This window comes from Lepus europaeus, chromosome 4, assembly GCF_033115175.1.
Source record: "Lepus europaeus isolate LE1 chromosome 4, mLepTim1.pri, whole genome shotgun sequence".
Lineage (NCBI taxonomy): Eukaryota > Metazoa > Chordata > Mammalia > Lagomorpha > Leporidae > Lepus > Lepus europaeus.
This window is the reverse complement of record NC_084830.1, coordinates 33,093,739-33,110,979: the sequence shown is the minus strand read 5'-3', so window position 1 is coordinate 33,110,979 and position 17,241 is coordinate 33,093,739. Positions and strand designations below refer to the sequence as shown.

The 17,241-nt window shown below is 39.3% G+C and overlaps 1 protein-coding gene across 1 annotated transcript; it reads right to left on the bottom strand.

The window, feature by feature from the left end:
* Nucleotides 1–9,809: 9,809 nt before the first annotated feature.
* On the bottom strand, nt 9,810–16,128 carry KCNV1 (potassium voltage-gated channel modifier subfamily V member 1). Its single transcript, XM_062189473.1, has 3 exons — nt 15,662–16,128; nt 14,322–14,851; nt 9,810–10,321 (listed from the first exon to the last, which is right to left on the bottom strand). Exons 1-3 carry the CDS (start codon nt 16,126–16,128, stop codon nt 9,810–9,812), a joined length of 1,509 nt encoding a protein of 502 aa, XP_062045457.1.
* Nucleotides 16,129–17,241: the final 1,113 nt, after the last annotated feature.

Below are 17,241 nucleotides of genomic sequence, written 5' to 3'. Positions count from 1 at the left end.
TCAGCTTAGCTGAGCAGATATTTCCAACTCCTATCTTAGCTCCAGAGAAAAAACATCCTTGGTTTCTTAATTTATGCGACTTGTAATTTTCTTTGACAAATCTAGTAGGAATTAAGATTAGATTCAGGAACAATGTACGGGGTGAAAGAAACTGCTGTAAACACGCCTTAGAAATGTGGTGTTATAATGTAGGGTGTGTGGGTTGTGGGAGAAACATTCTATGATACTGTGATTAGGTTCCAGTCTTTTATCGAACCTGGGCCTCTGGCCTGTGAACTTCCTAAGTGTTTCTCAGCTCACCTACACCCTTAGGTGGTATAGGATTGCTGGAGTGGTTTGGAGTTGGGTATTTCCCCTCCTTGACAGTTAGTTAGGCTCTGTAAATATCCCAACAGGTTATGCTCTAGTTAACTTGTTTCTCCTGAGGGAAGGCCTGTTTGAGAACAGAGTGCTGTGGTGTATGTATTCCAAAATGGTTTGTTTTGCCTTCCCTTTGTCAGAAGCACAAGGAACTTGGTTGAGTTTCTGGAGGTAAATCTCACAATTTTGTGCCTTACTCCCCATAATGAGGTCATTTTGAAGATATTTATTCTCAGACTTGTCCACATTGAGCCTCCAATAACTCATAAGTACAGTTGATGTTTTCCTACCCTGGCACTGATTTCTGCAAGATTCCACCCAAGAATCTACTGCCATAAGCTATGATGCTCTGTAACAGCCTATTTCTATAATCTTGGGAGCCATGGTTTGCCCTGTGTTTTTGCCTAGCTTACAGATCCAGGAAGACTTGTTGCTTATATGTCTGTTCAGCTTTCTATTTGTTAGGACAGAATGGTGAATTTTTAAGAGATTTATTTATTTATTTATTTGAAAAGCAGAGTTACAGAGAGAAAGAGAGAGAGAGAGAGAGAGAGAGAGAGAGAGAGACCTTTCATTCACTGGTCCACTCCTCAAATGGCCACAACTGACACTGGACTGATTCAAAGTCAGTAGCCAGGAGTCAAGAGCTTCTTTTGGGTCTTCTACTTGGGTATCAGGAGCCTAAAGATGTGGGCCATGTTCTGCTGCCTTCCCAGGCACATTAGCAGGAAACTGGATCAGAAGTAGAGCAGAAGGGACTCGAACCAGTGCCCATACGGAATGTCAGCATTGCAAGTGGTGGGTTGACCCACTACACTACAATGCCAGCTCAGGGTGGTAAATTTAAAGTTCCTTGTATATGAAACTGGAGGCCAGAAGTCTCATCTTATTTGTTTTTTTGTTATTGTTAGTAATAAGTTAAGTAATTTCATTATCAGTTTGTTTCAATTTAATTAAAACATGAACTAAAAGACTATTACCCATTCAAAAATGAACAGAAACCTTATAAGAAAATCCTCCTTGGAATATACGATTTTGCTAATAGGTAAATTTTTTTGTCCTAGCTTACTACAAATTGCTACTTATGTTAATATAAAGTTGAATAGTGAAATCTTAATTTCTCTTGGAAATGAATATTGAAATCACTTTCTACAAAATCAAGAAATAAAGTCAAGTAATACTTTGCCTGTCAATGTGTGTTTTTCGTACATTTCCTACTGCTCTCAAAACCTGCAGTACTGCATCTGCAATGCATATAGTTATCAGTGAGGGCTTGTGAAATGCACTTTACTACCTATTGTGCTATGCAATGCAATGCTTGCTATGCTATGCCAGACTATCTCATCCAATCGCTCTTATTCCATGTCATTCTATTGTATTTTACGATATTCTATTCTATTCTGATTCCAATTCTATTCTGATTCTGGTATATTCTGTTCCATTCCACCCATTCCATTTTACTTCATCAGCTCCATTGAAAAAATAGTGCTCATAATTCAACAAATGTATTTCAGGTACTATTTGGTATAAAGTTCTAAAAAAAATACACCATGCATACTAAAATAATTAAATTGTTTTAAAATTTTGTAGTATGAGTCATTACTTATAATAGAGAACTTGTTTTGGTATAGAAATGATTACACAGAGGAATACTTTGATTGTATAGGGTTTCAAAAATAGGTCCAATATGTTTAAATAAATTACTTTTATTTTACTGCAATATGATTTTTTTGTTTCATAGCACATTCTTTGATTCATTTTTTCTTTGAAATTTGAAATAAGATAGAAAAAAAGCTGTTATTAAACTATCTTTGCCAATTCTGAAACAGAGAGGACAAGTTATGCCATGGTACTTTTCTATTCTAGATCACAGAAATCCTGATCATATAAACACTGGTTAATTAGCCCTTTTCTGCATATATGCATCATCCTTGAAAGGTTATCATATGACATTAGATGAAAAAGTGTTGCTCTGTGATTTAAGAAACAGTTCTACTTAACAGATGTCAGCAGTATGTCAAAAAGATGACTTTGCTACTTGGATTATCAGATATATGTGCTGAAAGTTATCTGAAGATTTATTTACAATTCTCATATAATATGATGGATACCAAATGGAGATATAGGGTCTATCTGTCCATGCATTGCAGATGGTGCAATTAAACATTGGTTTCTTTATTTTGTCAACATATCATATTAGCCTGTGTGAACAATAGTATAGAACATTTCATTAGAACGTGAGAGTAGAAAACTGCCAAGCTAGAAGAATTTCTCAAATATCCTTTAAATACACATTTTATTAAATTATTACAGAGTTAGATATTCTGTCTCTAAAGTTCTATCTCTAAAAGAAAATCCCAGGGTGGGAATTTAGCACAGCAGGTAACATGATTGTGTCCCATTTTGGAGTATTTGGATTTGATGGCCAGCTCTGACCCATGACTCCAGATTCTTGTTAATACAAACCCTGGGAGGCAGTTGTGATAGCTTAAGTAGATGGATTCTAGCCACCTATGTGGCAACCTGGACTGAGTTTATTGCTCCAAGATTCAGCCTATTGTGGACTTTTGGAATGTGAATCAGAAGGTGGGCTGTCTCTTTCTTTATTCTCAAATAAGAGATTCCACTGTTATGCAAACAGGTTTTTCCCCCAGGACTTTAAAGTAATAAAAGTAAATAAATAATTCATGTGATAAAAGATGCTATAAATTCAGCTAATGGTTACAAAATGATTTTTATTTTTCATTTTCATCCTTTCTTTTCCTGATAGCTTGTGGTCAAGATGATATTATTGTCTTTTTTTTTTTTTAATTTTAGAGGCAAGGCCTTTTGGAATAAATTTCCTACAAAGTATAGTTTCCATAGCAACTATAACTGTCTTTTACTTTCAATGAACCATTTAGAATTAGTTGACAATAATAATTATAGACCACTTAAGATGAACCATTTGCTTTACAGCAAAGACATGTATAAAGACAGGGTTTGGTGAAAACTGTCCTAGTTTATAGAAACCTAATCACTTTTTAAAGAAGGTTTCATTTTCTTACTTAAGTAAGTGATTGAAATTGTACGTACATACCCAGTATATAGTATTGAGATGACTGCTGATGCATATCAAATAATTTTTCTTCCAATAATTTCAAATCAATATTTATTTCATAAGTTTTTATTTCTTTTGATGTTTTTATATGCATATGCCTAACTTGTCAAATCTTCTGTAGTTCAATTATTATTCCTTTGGAAATAACATGAGTACTGAGCCATAAAAAAGAGAAGAAAACACAAACATTATCATTATTTTGTTTTATTTACTGAACTTCTTACACTATAGACATTCTAAAGATGGTAAAGTAAGGTTTCAATTAATTCCAAAAATAGTCAAGCAATCTTAGAACATGAAAAGGAATCCCAAGAGTTAATTTATTTACCCTATTACTTCAAATTTAGTGGGGCTGTGCTATTGAAAGCCAAATATATGTATCCATCTCATTGGTCTTATAGCAGTTAACTTGTAAACATGGAAGTAGTTTTCAATCATTATATTATTAATAGTGCTTATTAAAATGCTCTCAAATGGGACATGATGCTACCAGCTCAGAAAAGAAGAAAATGGAATTTAGATAAATTTGAAATATTCCTGTGAAATTCTATTTTTATTCAAGTCATTTCTTTGTTCAAGAATAAAAGTAAATAGCATGGCAATGACATTTCTGTGCAGCATAATTAATTATGGTGTGCTCCAGTACACAATAATGATGAAAAGTATTTTCTAGGATGTGAAATTATTCTCTGAAGCTAAGATAGGCACCCTGAAAAATTTCTTTGTAACTCTTTTAGGATGATAGGGTATAGTGAGGGAATGGTATTCTTTGATGGGGGTGCTGTGGATAGTGGAAGGTAATGAGGATGCCTTCTAGTTGCTGTTCAGGGAGAAACTATATTAATAAGGGTTCCAATTATTCATACCAGCCTCTTTTCCTAGGCTTCCCCTCAAAAAAGAGGGACCCTGGCATTCACAGAGGTACTGCTTCTGAACCTCCATGGAGAAGCAGACCTATGCAGCTGGCAATGAAAATGGAGTGCTCATATCTCCTCCTAAGGGGTTTAATTGGCAGTATCAGCTTGTTGCCTTTCTGGAGTACTAATTCACTGCCATTTCTAAGACATGTGGGATTTCGTAGTGGGCTACTTTTGCTGAAGACCTCTATATCAATGTGGCTGAGGTATCTTAGAACTGGGCTGCAATTAGAGATCCTTCTTACCCAATCCTCTCTCTTATCCCTGTTCTTCACAGTTGTCATATTTGCAGCAAGGTCTGAAGATTCTTCTCAATTTCTCTAGATTCCTTCTTTTTAAGATTCACAGGGATTTTCTCTCAGTAAATTTCTGTCACATAATCCATGTCGAATAGTCATCTGTCTGGGAATGAGCTCAACTAAAGTTAAACTTAGAGTTTGGGGGAAATATCAGTAATTTGACGTTGGATGTACTGACTGTGGGATGTTTATTGGACACTGGTTGCATTGGCAGTTAGTAACACGAATTGAAAGATACAGGAGATGTCTAGTATGATATAGGAATATGGAAATTGACCAAGTACGAAGAATATTTAAACTAGGAAAACTGAAGATTTTATCGAGAGAGCAATATAAATAGAAAGTAGGAGAAGACAGGGGATTAAGTCCAGATTAACCATCCCAACTAAGAAAGCTGGCTTACCAGTAGAATATGAATGAGACAAAAGGAGGGTGGAGGGTGTCAGGGTATAGAAGTCAAGTGAAGGAAGTGCTCAAGAAGGGACCTGCAATTAGCCTTGTAAAGTGTTGAGGATCGATTAAATTACATTAAGCCTGATAATCGATGATTGAATTAGGAATATGTGGCCAGCGCTGATCTTGAAAATAATTTAATAGGATATATAGGGGAGGGGGACTGATGAGTATATTTTCAACTAGAAACTGGGAAAAGAAACAGTAAATATATAAATGAAGACACTGAGTATGGAAAATGTTGCTAAGAAGCCTTGCTATGATGTAGAAGAAAGAATTTGGTGTTTTCTAGAGAATGTAGTAGATTAAATATTTTCTTCCCATTTTTTCAAAGATGTGAAAAAATCGAATCATGTTTGTATGCTGGTAGAATCACCAACTCAGCAGAAGGGGGAAAAGTTATGGTAGAGTAGAGACAGGGATTTTCTGAAAAAAAAAAAAAAAAAAAAAAAAAAAAGAAAAAAAAAAAAGAAATGTCCTCGTATTGGAAAGAAAGGGTGGGGTGGACATCTCAAACCTTGCTATGAGACAAAAGGCAGAGGAAACAGGCACAGATGGATGTAGGAGAATAAATGTGGAGGCTGGATCTTATAAAATGTCTCTTCCGATTCAAGTTTCTGAGTAAAAGTGGAATCAAAGGGAGGTGTTGGAGGTTTCTATTTATCTCAAGAGAGTGAATGGATTCAGGAATTGCAGTATAATTGCCTGGCACCATTAAGAACCCATTTGGAGTTGTAGGCATTAATGTAAACTGAGGGCAGTCAGCATGCATTGTTTTCTTCTGTAGCCATAATCTGTTCTACAGGGACAGGCACAATTAGGTATTGAATTAGATGATTAGGGCTGGGGTATATTCAGTTAAATATGAGATAGGTTTGAGGGATTAAACAAGGGAGTGCTTATAATATAATAAGGGAAGTATGAAAGTGAAAATTTGAGTATCATAGTGATCCCATTCCCCTAAAGGCATGCCAGGTGAACAGTTGCCTATGGGATCCATGAATCTCTCCCTACATGACATTTTTCTGCCATATATCAATGTGGTTTGGAGACAGGTTTGGCCATGGGTGGTGGTTTGCGAAGGAAAATTACCAAGGGAAGCATTGGAACACATAATTTGCTAACCAGCATCTTCTTGGACCTGAACTGAAGGATTAATAAAAGTTCATGAAAAGGTGGAATTAAAAGATAATGCACATTTCCATGTGAGGACCCCTCAAAAAGAGAATGCTTTTCACCCTAACAAAACATGTTTGAGGAAAATTCATCAAAGTAGTAAATTACTTAATGATAATATTTTACTTGGATAACTTGGATCTAAGAGTTAGTCAAATGATTTTAATGAGATTAAGAATTCCACAATGAAGCACAGAAGTGAAACTTCCACCCCAGTTAACTCCTTTGTGCATCTAAGACATTATACTTATTGTTATATGTAACAATTCTTGAGAGATAAGGGGAGAAGAAGAGAAACATAATAATATATGACTATGTTACTCACACTAGAGATTCCTCAGTAATTTGTTAAAATTGTTCTTTAAAATACTCTGGCATTGTTTCTGTATATTCAAATGTTTTTAATTAGTATTACATAAATGCCTTAGGTATACAATATTTCCATTATTTTATGTTTCTAAACAACTTAAATATTGTTTTATAACAAAAACTACTAGATTTTTGCAAAATGTCCAATGGTTTATAAGTGATAGGCTATAACATTAACAGATTCCTTGCCTTGATTTCTCACTTAAATTAAATTTGGTTTGCTTATATGTTCATTTGTTGGGTAAGTAAAGTTGACTAGATGATAACATTTAAAAGGTTATTTGAAATATACACAGCTTGATAAAATTTATACACCTAACATAACACATTTGTAAAGACATGTTTATGATTTTCTATGAGGCATATATATTTGTATTGTATATTATATAATATTAATACATATTATATATACACATTTTAAATTTACATTATTCCAACTATTATTCTAATTCCTTTCTTGTCCAGTGAGTATAAGGTGTAACCTCAACCTTTTTTTTTCAAAGATTATATTTATTTGAAAGGAAGAGTGAGAGAGAGCGAAAAAGTGAGAGCAAGTGCACTATCTTCCATCTGTTGTTTCCACTCACCAAATGGCTGCTATAGTCAGGGCTGGGCCAGGCTGAAGCCAGGAGCTGAGGACTTCATCTGGGTTTCCCACATGGCTGGCACAGGCTGAAGCACTCGGGCTATCATTCGCTGCTTTCCCAGGCACATTAGCAGGGAGCTGGATCAGAAGTGGAGTAGCCGAGACTCAAACCAGCACCCTGATATGGGATGCCTGTTTTGCAAGTGGTGGCTTAACCTGCAATGCTGATCCCCACTACTGTTTTATAAAAGCACCATTCCTGAATATAAGGTGATATTTTTCATAAGGCATAGTAAAACTCTCCAGCCCTGAGAAGCTGGCTTTCTTAATTATGAAATGAATGCCTCTGCATAGGTTGTGTGGAAAGAGTGAAATCTATAATATAAATTTGAGGCATATAATTTTAAGGGTCAGGTAGTTTAGCATTTAGTTCTGGCTCTGCTACCTTCAGGCTGTATGAATTCAGATGAGTTTACATCCCTTAATGTCTAAGTTTTATCATCTGTCTTCCTCTCACATCCTCAAGTAGAATATTAAATATAAGAGGACAGGATTTGGTCTCATTTAACAAAGACTCTGCAGTGCCCAGCACTCAGAGGGTCCTTAATAAATATTTTTTAGTTAATAATTATATAAAATATATATTTAGAAGAGTCTAAGAATAGTAATTATATAATACAATATCTTGAGGATAAATTGATACAATACATGGTGAGTACAGTGCATAGCCCTGGATCAGAGCAACTATTCTCATTAGGAAAAATTCCAGAGAAATCAGAATGGATATTCCTTCTGTGTGTAACCTCTTGTGTCCCTTAAGTCTATAGATGGGATTTATACCAGGACTAGTGCCATACTCTAGCACACGGTATGTGTGTAAAAGGGAATATATTTATTTTACTAGTAATTATCTCTTTGAAATCTTTCATAATATTTAGAAGTACAATCAAGTTAAATGAATTAAAGAACTTTACCATATATTCTGAAACTTATGCCATCAATGGATACATTTTCAGAGCTTGAACACACCTGTTAGATAACAGGAGGTAGTACATGTAAAACTTCATTGATTTTAAGATGCATGTTATAAAATTATATATATATATATGAAATCTGAATGTAATTTACAAAAAATGTCATCTTGTAGTTGATAAGCACATTTTTTTTCCTTTCCTGGTGCTTCATAATGTAAAAGAATGTCTTAGGTAGAATTGATGAAATATGGTATAGCTGTATCCTAATGCAGTGTCTCTCCATATTTCTTATCAACATACATACCTAGCAATGCCACCTAGATATTTTTCCCAATTTTCCATATCACAGACTGTTAATACCACAGATATCATATATGTATGTTTACATACTGCATGTGTATCTATGCTTTATACATAAAGAGTAAGGTTTTTAGCCAACAACCAATTTTCTTATTTGGGCTTTATTATATGTTTGCAGAATAGAGAAATTAAAAACAATCCATTCTTTGTCATTCTTAGTTTTAAAAATTTCATATACTAAAATATTTGAGATCCTTAACTAGTTCTTAGTTTTAGAGTTTTTGACTTTAATTATAAAAAAGAAGATTCTAGGAATTTTATTATCATGAATGTTAAAATGCCTGCAAAGTTTGAACATTTACTATTTACTCCAATAGTCAGAAGCTGTCCATATTTTTGTTAACAAATAAAACATATTTGAGTTCATCCAGTGATGCCATTCAACATATTTTCATTTTATGAAATAAGAAATTTTAATGGTATCAGTCTATAAATTAAATGTTTACTACTTTACTTCCATTATTTTCATGATTTTAAAGACGTAGCTGAACAATGAATGCATCCATGAAGAGACATTTCAAAGACCATCTGATTTTCATGAAGTCCCAATAAACACTTCACATATTACATTCAGTGGTGAGAATGAAGTACAGTTCTTGAAGCTTTTATGTGCACTAATCCACTGCATTGTCAGAATTCCCACTTCCAATGGTAAAGATGGGATACAGAGCTGAAATCCCCATGTGACCAATAGTCTGCACCAGACAGAAGACAGGGACATAATCTATGAGTATCAAGTCAGGATTTTCTCTCAGGAAGCTAATTGTTATATTCAACAGCTTAACTGGTGGAGAAAGGAGTGTTTTATTTACCTGGAGAATATCTTTAAATAGCAAAATTGTTCAGTTCTTTTCCTCTGTCTATGCTGTTTAATTTCCATTAAAAAAATCAATGTGCAAAAACTTGTAAGATTAGTGATACATAAAACATTTAGTCATGTTGTATGGATTTTAATGATACTATTTCATATTTGGCAATTCAGACATGTGTATATTATCCCGGTTGTCTTTGGTTATGTAAACTGGCTATAATTGAGACTCAAATGTGCAGTTGTCATGGGGGATGTACAACAGTCTAGAACACCAAGCAGTATATTAGCAAAAATTAAGATAGGTAGTGCTCAAAAGACATTCATCATCAGTACACAGATTCACATCAAGACTTTATCAATCCAGTTAATTGTACACAGCGGATGTAAATTAATTAAAAGTGAATTCAAAACCAGAAATCATCTCCTGCACTGCTTCTGGTACTTGCTCTTTCTCTGCCTTTTAATCGAAGCATCTCCATGATACTTCGAGCATAGACATCTCTCAAGTTAACACTGATGTATGAGTCAGTGGCTATATTCTTGGTGAGCTTCTTCAGAGCTTCACGCTGTCTAACAGCTGCTTCCCTGAGTTTCAAGGTGAAGTAGCAAGCAGAGAAGCGATCATTAATAATAGCAATAGGCAAGGCCAAGACAAGAATTCCTGATAATATACACATGAAAGCCACGATTTTGCCTGTAGTGGTGTCTGGCCTAATGTCCCCATATCCCACAGTAGTCATGGAGGTTGTGGCCCACCACCATGCACAAGGGACACTTGTGAAGGTTGTGTCAGGAATGCTTTGCTCAGCAAAATATTCTATAGTTGAAAATATGGATATTCCCACAGATAGAAATAGGAGTAGTAGGCCAACTTCTTCATAGCACTGGGTGATTGTCATTCCAAGGGAGCGTAATCCTGCAATAACAGAACAACTGCTGTCAATCATTGGCACCCTTCTCTTTTATCCCTTTCTTCTCTCCCTCCTTGCTATCCACCCATACACATGCATTGCAGACCTAGTATGTAACTCGCCCTGGGCAACATTCTAGAGATGTAAAGATGATTAAATCAAGATCCTAATCTTAAGGAAGCTCATAATTTATTTGATTAGGTAAGGTTGTAAAAGAGATAAATATAATTAGATTAAATAATTCGCTTATGTAATGATTGAGCTCCAAGTATTTTTATTTTTAAAAGAGGGTAAAAGATGAGACTAAAGGCAGGCAGAGTTTATGATAAAAAAATTTTGTACAAGGGGCTGGTATTGTGGCCTGGCGGGTTAAGCTGCAGCCTATAATGGCAGGCATCCCTTATGATTGCTGCTTTCAGTCCCAGCTTCTCCACTTCTGATCCAGCTCCCTTTTAATGCACCTGGAAAAGTAGAAGATGGTCCAAGTGCTTGGACCTTCCTGGCTCCTGGCTTTGGCCTGGCCCAGCCCTGGCCATTGCAGCCATTTGGGGAGTGAACCAACAGATGGAAAATCTCTCTGTCTCTCCCTCTCTCTCTGTAACTCTGCCTTTCAATAAATAAATAAATCTTAAAAAATATCCAAAACAAGTTTTGTACAGAGTCTATATTTTGAAAGTTTTTGCAGTGTTGCATGTGAGGGGCTCCCCTGGACTTATCTACATGTCAACGTGTCACTTTGGAACTTATTTCTCTCTTTTTAAAGATATTTACCTATTTATTTGAAAGACAGAGTTGAGAGAGAGAGGTGGGGGGAGAGAGAGAGAGGGAGTGAGAGTAGGAGAGAAAGAGAGAGAGAGAGAGAGAGAGAGAAAGAGTGACAGACACACAGAGAGAAATGTTCCATCCACTGGCTCAATCCCCAAATGGCCACAACAGCCAGGGATAGGCCAGATGGAAGCCAGGAGACAGGAGCTTCCTCTGGGTCTCCTACATGAGTGCAGGGGCCAAAGACTTGGGCCATCCTCTGCTACTTTCCCAGGTGCATATTAGCAGGGAGCTGGATTGGAAGTGGACCAGCTGAGGCTTCAACCAGTGTCCATATGTGGTGCTGGTGTTGCAGGCGGCGGCTTTACCCACCATGCCACAATGCTGACCCCTGGCACTTATTTCTAATGCTAATTTTATATTGTTTTCTCCTATTTTATGTGTCTTTTTATCCTCCTGATTAAGTTTGCCACAATCTGGAGCCTCATTGCCTGAAAGCGAGAGAAAGCAAAGCATATAATATAAACCTGTCAATAAATTGAGGCAGTAGAGATAAGTTAAGCATTCATGACAAAATCGACATTAGAACATCACATGCATATTCAGGTGATGTTCTTAGTGGTGTGTCAAGGGCAGGTCTCTGAACTCCTAGGACATCAACGAAATCCTAGTACTTAATACCAGAGCTATATTTTCTTTAAATGCACAAGAATTCTGCTTTCCTGTAGAAAAATCGACCTGAATAAAGAGCATTCTGCCATTGTAAAAAAGGCATGAGAAATGGCGTCATTAAGAGAATCACTCACTATGAGGCATTGGTGGAGTTCCCATTATTAGGTCTCAGATTTATTGAGCTCCTGGGAGACAGACCCAAGAAAGTGCAATCCCATTTGTAAAGAGACTAAGCCCCGAGGGGAGTAAAAGAATCCTTTATAGAACCAGGATTTTAGTGAATCATGAGATATATTTCCCAAGACTAGAGCGATCATTCTAAAAATTTGTCCAGATTTTGAAGCCATTTCATCATGACATCACAATAGTATGGCCTCAGAAGTCCAAAGAAATATCTCCCAGAATCATTTTTATTCACTCAGTAGACTATTTGAGACTCATTAGAATATCATTAGTGCCCTCATCATTTTGAACTTTGCTCTTATGATTTTGAGATATTCTTGAAATATTAACCAGCTATTTTTAAAGGCCAATGAATATTAATTATAAGACTTGAAGTCAAAAGAATATCTTTCAGAATACCTTATAATACCTTTCTTTTCTTTTTTCAAAATGGCCTGGATGTGTCCACATGGAATTGCATTTCTGAAGTAAAGTTAGTATACATGAGGAGAAGCATAGTGTGGTCTGAGAAAATTATTTAAATTCAAAGATGAAATGTTCTAAACACTTTGGTGAAAAAAATACCAAGTGGGCTGAATTTTTATCATGTTATACTTGTTAACTCTGATCATCATTAAAAATAATATGAGCTAGTGGTAGTCATTGTTGTGCCATTTTACAGATGGGGAGACTGAGTGGTACAAAGCTACAGAGCCAGGAATTAAACCTAGGCTGTTTGGCATCCTACCTATTGTTCTATAAATCCTCTTAATTTTTATTTACAACATATACGTGGAGAAATGTGTTATCCATGTCTATGTTTTATCTAATATTTGAGGTAAAATCTCAAATAGTTATGCAATTGTTCATATTGTTCAATAAACTGAGCCTTTATTAATACTTTATAGCTGTTTTAGAACTAGAAAACCTTTGTAGAGGTGACACTGTGGAAATTACTATTATTTTCCTTTTCCTTTCTGTTGGGAAAAAATGTAGTCTTTACTGGGTTTTTTTAAATTGAATCCTGCAAACAGTTTATAAATACTCGAGGAAAGCATCCCATTATGTGTGTCAGAAAACAAAGAGTGGTACTTATAAAAGTTGTTGGAAAACCCATTATCAAATCTCTGATATGTGAGACTTGCTAGGAAAATACACTGCCAAAATTATGTTAGGATAAGTCCTAATTACCTCAGAGACATGTAGAAAGAAAACCATATCAGAAGTCAATTTCTCCCTATGTTTATATGGAGAGAAACCAACATCAACCTTTTTTTAGGTGGCCAGTCATGCGCATATCTTGGAATCTCCAGTCAATTTGTTTGTACCAACATGTATTTTTATTAATATGTATTATATTAAAATGGCATCCTACTGCAGTGTTTCTCAAAGAGTAGTCCAAGAACCACCTACATCAGAATCACTTGTGAGCTGGTTAAAACATATGCTCCTGGATTCAACCTTAAATACTAAAATCTGACTCTGGGGGCTGTAGCTCAGAATTTGCATTTCAACAAGCTTGTCCAGAGAGTCTTATTTTAAGATCTGACATGAAGTAACTCATAGGTACTCTAGAACATCCAACAGCTGCAGGGTCTAACACTGAGAACCAGTATCTTGAATTGATTCATTGTATGATGTCCCCTGACACTGGTTGAAATTTTCAGGCAGTTGAGTGTGTGTGTGTGTTTATGTGTGTGTGTTATGTGAAGACTTTTTTAGGGAATGTTCATCAGATGTTGAAAGATTCTATTTCACACAAAAATCTAATGAATTCTAGTTCCCTCCTCTCTCACGTCTCCCAAGCTAGAGACAAGAAATATTCAGTACTAGATAAAGCATATATACAGTGTGTTCTGGTTTCTCCCAAAACAAAATATTTCCATTGCTTCCTCAAAGATTATCACCAGCCCATGAGCACCTGCTCATTTCCCTTTCTGCATGAGTAGGGAAAGCTCTGGAGGACTGACTTCCCTTCTGGCAAGAAGACTGTGTGGCAGGCAATTCTTGTATACTGAAGAGCAACTGGCTTATACAGATATTCATAATTTATGTGTATCATTTGGTGTATCACTTATGCATGTTTTGTCTAGAACTTTCTAGACTTAGAGAGTCTTTAATTTTTTTATACATGAGTACTAGCTTCTAATAAATTGAGGTTAACAAGTGGTCAAATTGTTTCTCAATGCCTTATAGACAGAAAGTGTGGAAGAGGCCCCTTCTCCTATATCTATAAAAATGACTTTAATGTGTTGCCTCCTAATACCTTTTCAGAGGTCAGGTTTAAGTTTGAGAGAGCTGGTCATTTTGAACATCAATTCAGAATCACTTCTCTGATACTGTGACCGAATCATAAGTGCATTAAAAACCATGGCAAATTAAAAGGCATCAAGGAAATCTGGATACCTGTGGAATGTCTGCCCAGCTTTAGCATGCGCAGAGCCCTGAGCAATCTCAACACCTGGACAATGCGTCCCACATTTTCCAGCTCCTGTGTGGTCTGGCTCCCGCTCAGGCTCTCTACCAGAAGGGTGATGTAGAAGGGCAAGATGGCCAGGAGGTCTATGATGTTTGGCACCTTTCTCAGGAAGCGGCACCTGTCCCGCACACACAGGAAGCGCAGGACAAACTCCCCGGTGAACCAGCTGATACACACGTACTCCAGGATCTCCAGCAGCTGCAGGTCGAGCCAGCTTAATTCAGCTGACATGAGGGCCATATTGACGATGGACACTGCCACAAAGATGATGGAGATGACCCCAAAGACTCGGGCAGCTGTGGAAGACCCAGGTTTCTCCAGGATATTCCAGAGCTTCTGGCGGACGGTGGGACAAGGTCCTTGTGAGAAGTCCTGCTCACTCTCATGTTGACTTTCTTGGTCTTCCGTGTCCTTCTTAAAGTCTAAAGTTTCACTCAGCTCCTTTCTTCTGAAGTATCTTTTAGAAAAGACAACTTGGTGATTAGTCTAACTTTTGTAAAATACAGAAGTAGGAGAGTATTAAACTTGACAGGGAGGCCATACTTTTTTCAGTGAAATGCAGGAAACGTCTATTCATAGTTTTCCCAGGTTGTCTCCTGCCCATAGTATTCAGAATTCCCCACTTAACATTATGATTTTCAGAATGACACTTTCTGAGTTTATTGAACAAGATTTTTACATAGCAAAAGCCGTTTGTGGGTGAATGCATTTTATTACCCATTTGCTGCCTACAAGAATAAATGATTGTCATCTGTAACTTTGTTAGATATTAAGGAAAGGTAGTCAGAAAGAAATAATGGCAGTCATGGCAGCATAACAGCGACATCACCATCCAAGGCCCACAAGCATTCAGTCAAGGAACCAACTGCCTATTTTCTGTAATAAAAGCAGGTGTCTATTCAAGATTTTCAAAGTTAATGTGCTGGGTTTGCTAAATGATAATGCTCAACCGAAAATCTTCATCCGAACACAAGCACAGCTTTTCTGAATCACTTATCCAAACATTAAATATTTAGTGGGGAAGTGACCGTCGTCATCTTCCTCTATAGGAAATATATACTGGGATATACTCGCAACGGGGACACACAGGCTCAGAAGGTTCGAATAAAAGTTAACTTTGCCCCCACCACCCCACTTAACAGCGCAGAGGTGGCCACCCCCTATCCTAGGCCTAGGTCCTAGCAGCTCAGCCTCAGATCTTGACTTGCGCCTTCCTCTGCGCACCGCGCCCGCCTCCCCGCCCACCTGCCACGTGCCTAGCCGGTACCTGTCCCTGCAGCAGGAGTCGATGCTGAGCTCGTCGATGCCCCAGTACTGGATCTCCTGGAGAAAGGAGAGCGCACACAGCTGCTCCATGACGTGCAGGCGGCCGGTGCGGTAGTAGTGCAGGACGTAGCGGAACGCCTGCGAACTGCGGTCGAAGAAGTACTCGTTGTCCACGGGGTTGGCGTCGTCGCACAGCTCCAGTGGGCTAGGCACGGCGGCCAGGCCCCCGGGGCGGCGGTAGGAAGCCACCACCACGGCCAGCTTGCCAAGGCGCGTGTGCGGGAAACAGGACAGCGCCTGCTGCGAGAGCACAAAGCGGCTGCCTCCCACGTTGACCGTAAAGCAATCCCCGAGCGCCAAGGGCTCCCCTTCCCCTTCGCTGCAGAAGACGCTGGAGTCCAGGGAGGTCAGGGAGCAGCTGTCCAGCGGGGAGCACGGCGGCGCCCTGCCACGGGGAGGCAGCTCCATCGCAGCCGCCGCTGCCTGCGGGCGCCACAAAGTTGGGAACACGCCGGAAGCCTCAGTCCCGCGAGGGCGGCGGCGGCGGCGCGGCCGGGATCTCCCGGGCTCCCGAGGGAGGTGCCTCCCACTCGTGCACCTCTACCGTCCCCACCCCCGGTGCCCGTTCCGCTTCCCGCCGCTAGGGAGCCGCGAGCGCGCCACAGCGGCGCGCAAGCCAGCCGGCTGGGAGGGGCGCGGGGCGAGGAGGCGAGCACCACCCGGGGCAGCCCGTGGGTCGCCGTGGCTCTTCCTAACTTTGTAATTAGGATTCCCCCGGCCCGGTAAGGTGTCCGGATTGAAAAGCCTCGCCACCTGGCGGGTGAAGGGGTCGGGGACTGAAAGAGCAAGGCGGGTGGAGGCAGCGGAGGCGACTTTTTCAGCTCAGCGCAAGCAAGGGCAGGACTCAACTCCTGAGCGCGGGAGACCCAACCAACAAGTTCAGCAAGCGGGAGAGGTGGGTCCCTTCCAACCTGCGGGTTTACAGTCCTCCCTCTTCGTTTTCTGCAGCTGCTTCACTCCCCGCGGGAGCCCGCGGCGGCTGTGAGCACGTGGAGAGGGTGCCCTGGGGGATGGGCCGCGCCATTTCCTCCGGGTCCACTCGGATGCCAGTCACTCACGCTCCGTCGCCTTGGCCCGCCTCCCCTTGACCTCCTGGTTGAGGAATAGAGATAATTAATGAGGACGTTGACCGAAGATCCAGGGAGTAAGGCCTTAGAGGAGCGCGAAGACCAGCTGCCCCGGTTGTCCACCGCCTGCCCAGGCATTGAGTGCGCTCCCGGGGACAGCAGGTGTTGTGGTAGCGCGATCCCTGGCACGCCTCAAAGCCTTCATTTCATGCGAAGAGAGGGCGAAGAGACAAGGAATAGAACAGGCGTGGGCTGGGGCAGGAGTTTAAATAGTAACGGTGCCTCGGTAAAGGGAGAAGCCGAGAGCCCGGGCCCAGGTGAGCCTAGACCTGTACCCACCAGATGCGCTTGGAGCCACGCCCGGGCCACCTGTGGGAAAGGGGTAGGAGGGCAGGGCAGGTGACTCACCTGCCGCTGCTGGCACATCTGGGCTGCCAGCCCGCGTCCCAGAAAC

What these genes read in the sequence shown, in the direction of transcription:
- KCNV1 (XM_062189473.1), bottom strand. Translation starts at nt 16,128, where the DNA reads ATGGAGCTGCCTCCCCGTGGCAGGGCGCCGCCGTGCTCCCCGCTGGAC. An exon ending in GACTCCTGCTGCAGGGACAG is followed by an intron (nt 14,852 to 15,661) that starts GTACCGGCTAGG and finishes CTTTTCTAAAAG; the next exon opens with ATACTTCAGAAGAAAGGAGC. An exon ending in GCTGGGCAGACATTCCACAG is followed by an intron (nt 10,322 to 14,321) that starts GTATCCAGATTT and finishes CTGTTATTGCAG; the next exon opens with GATTACGCTCCCTTGGAATG.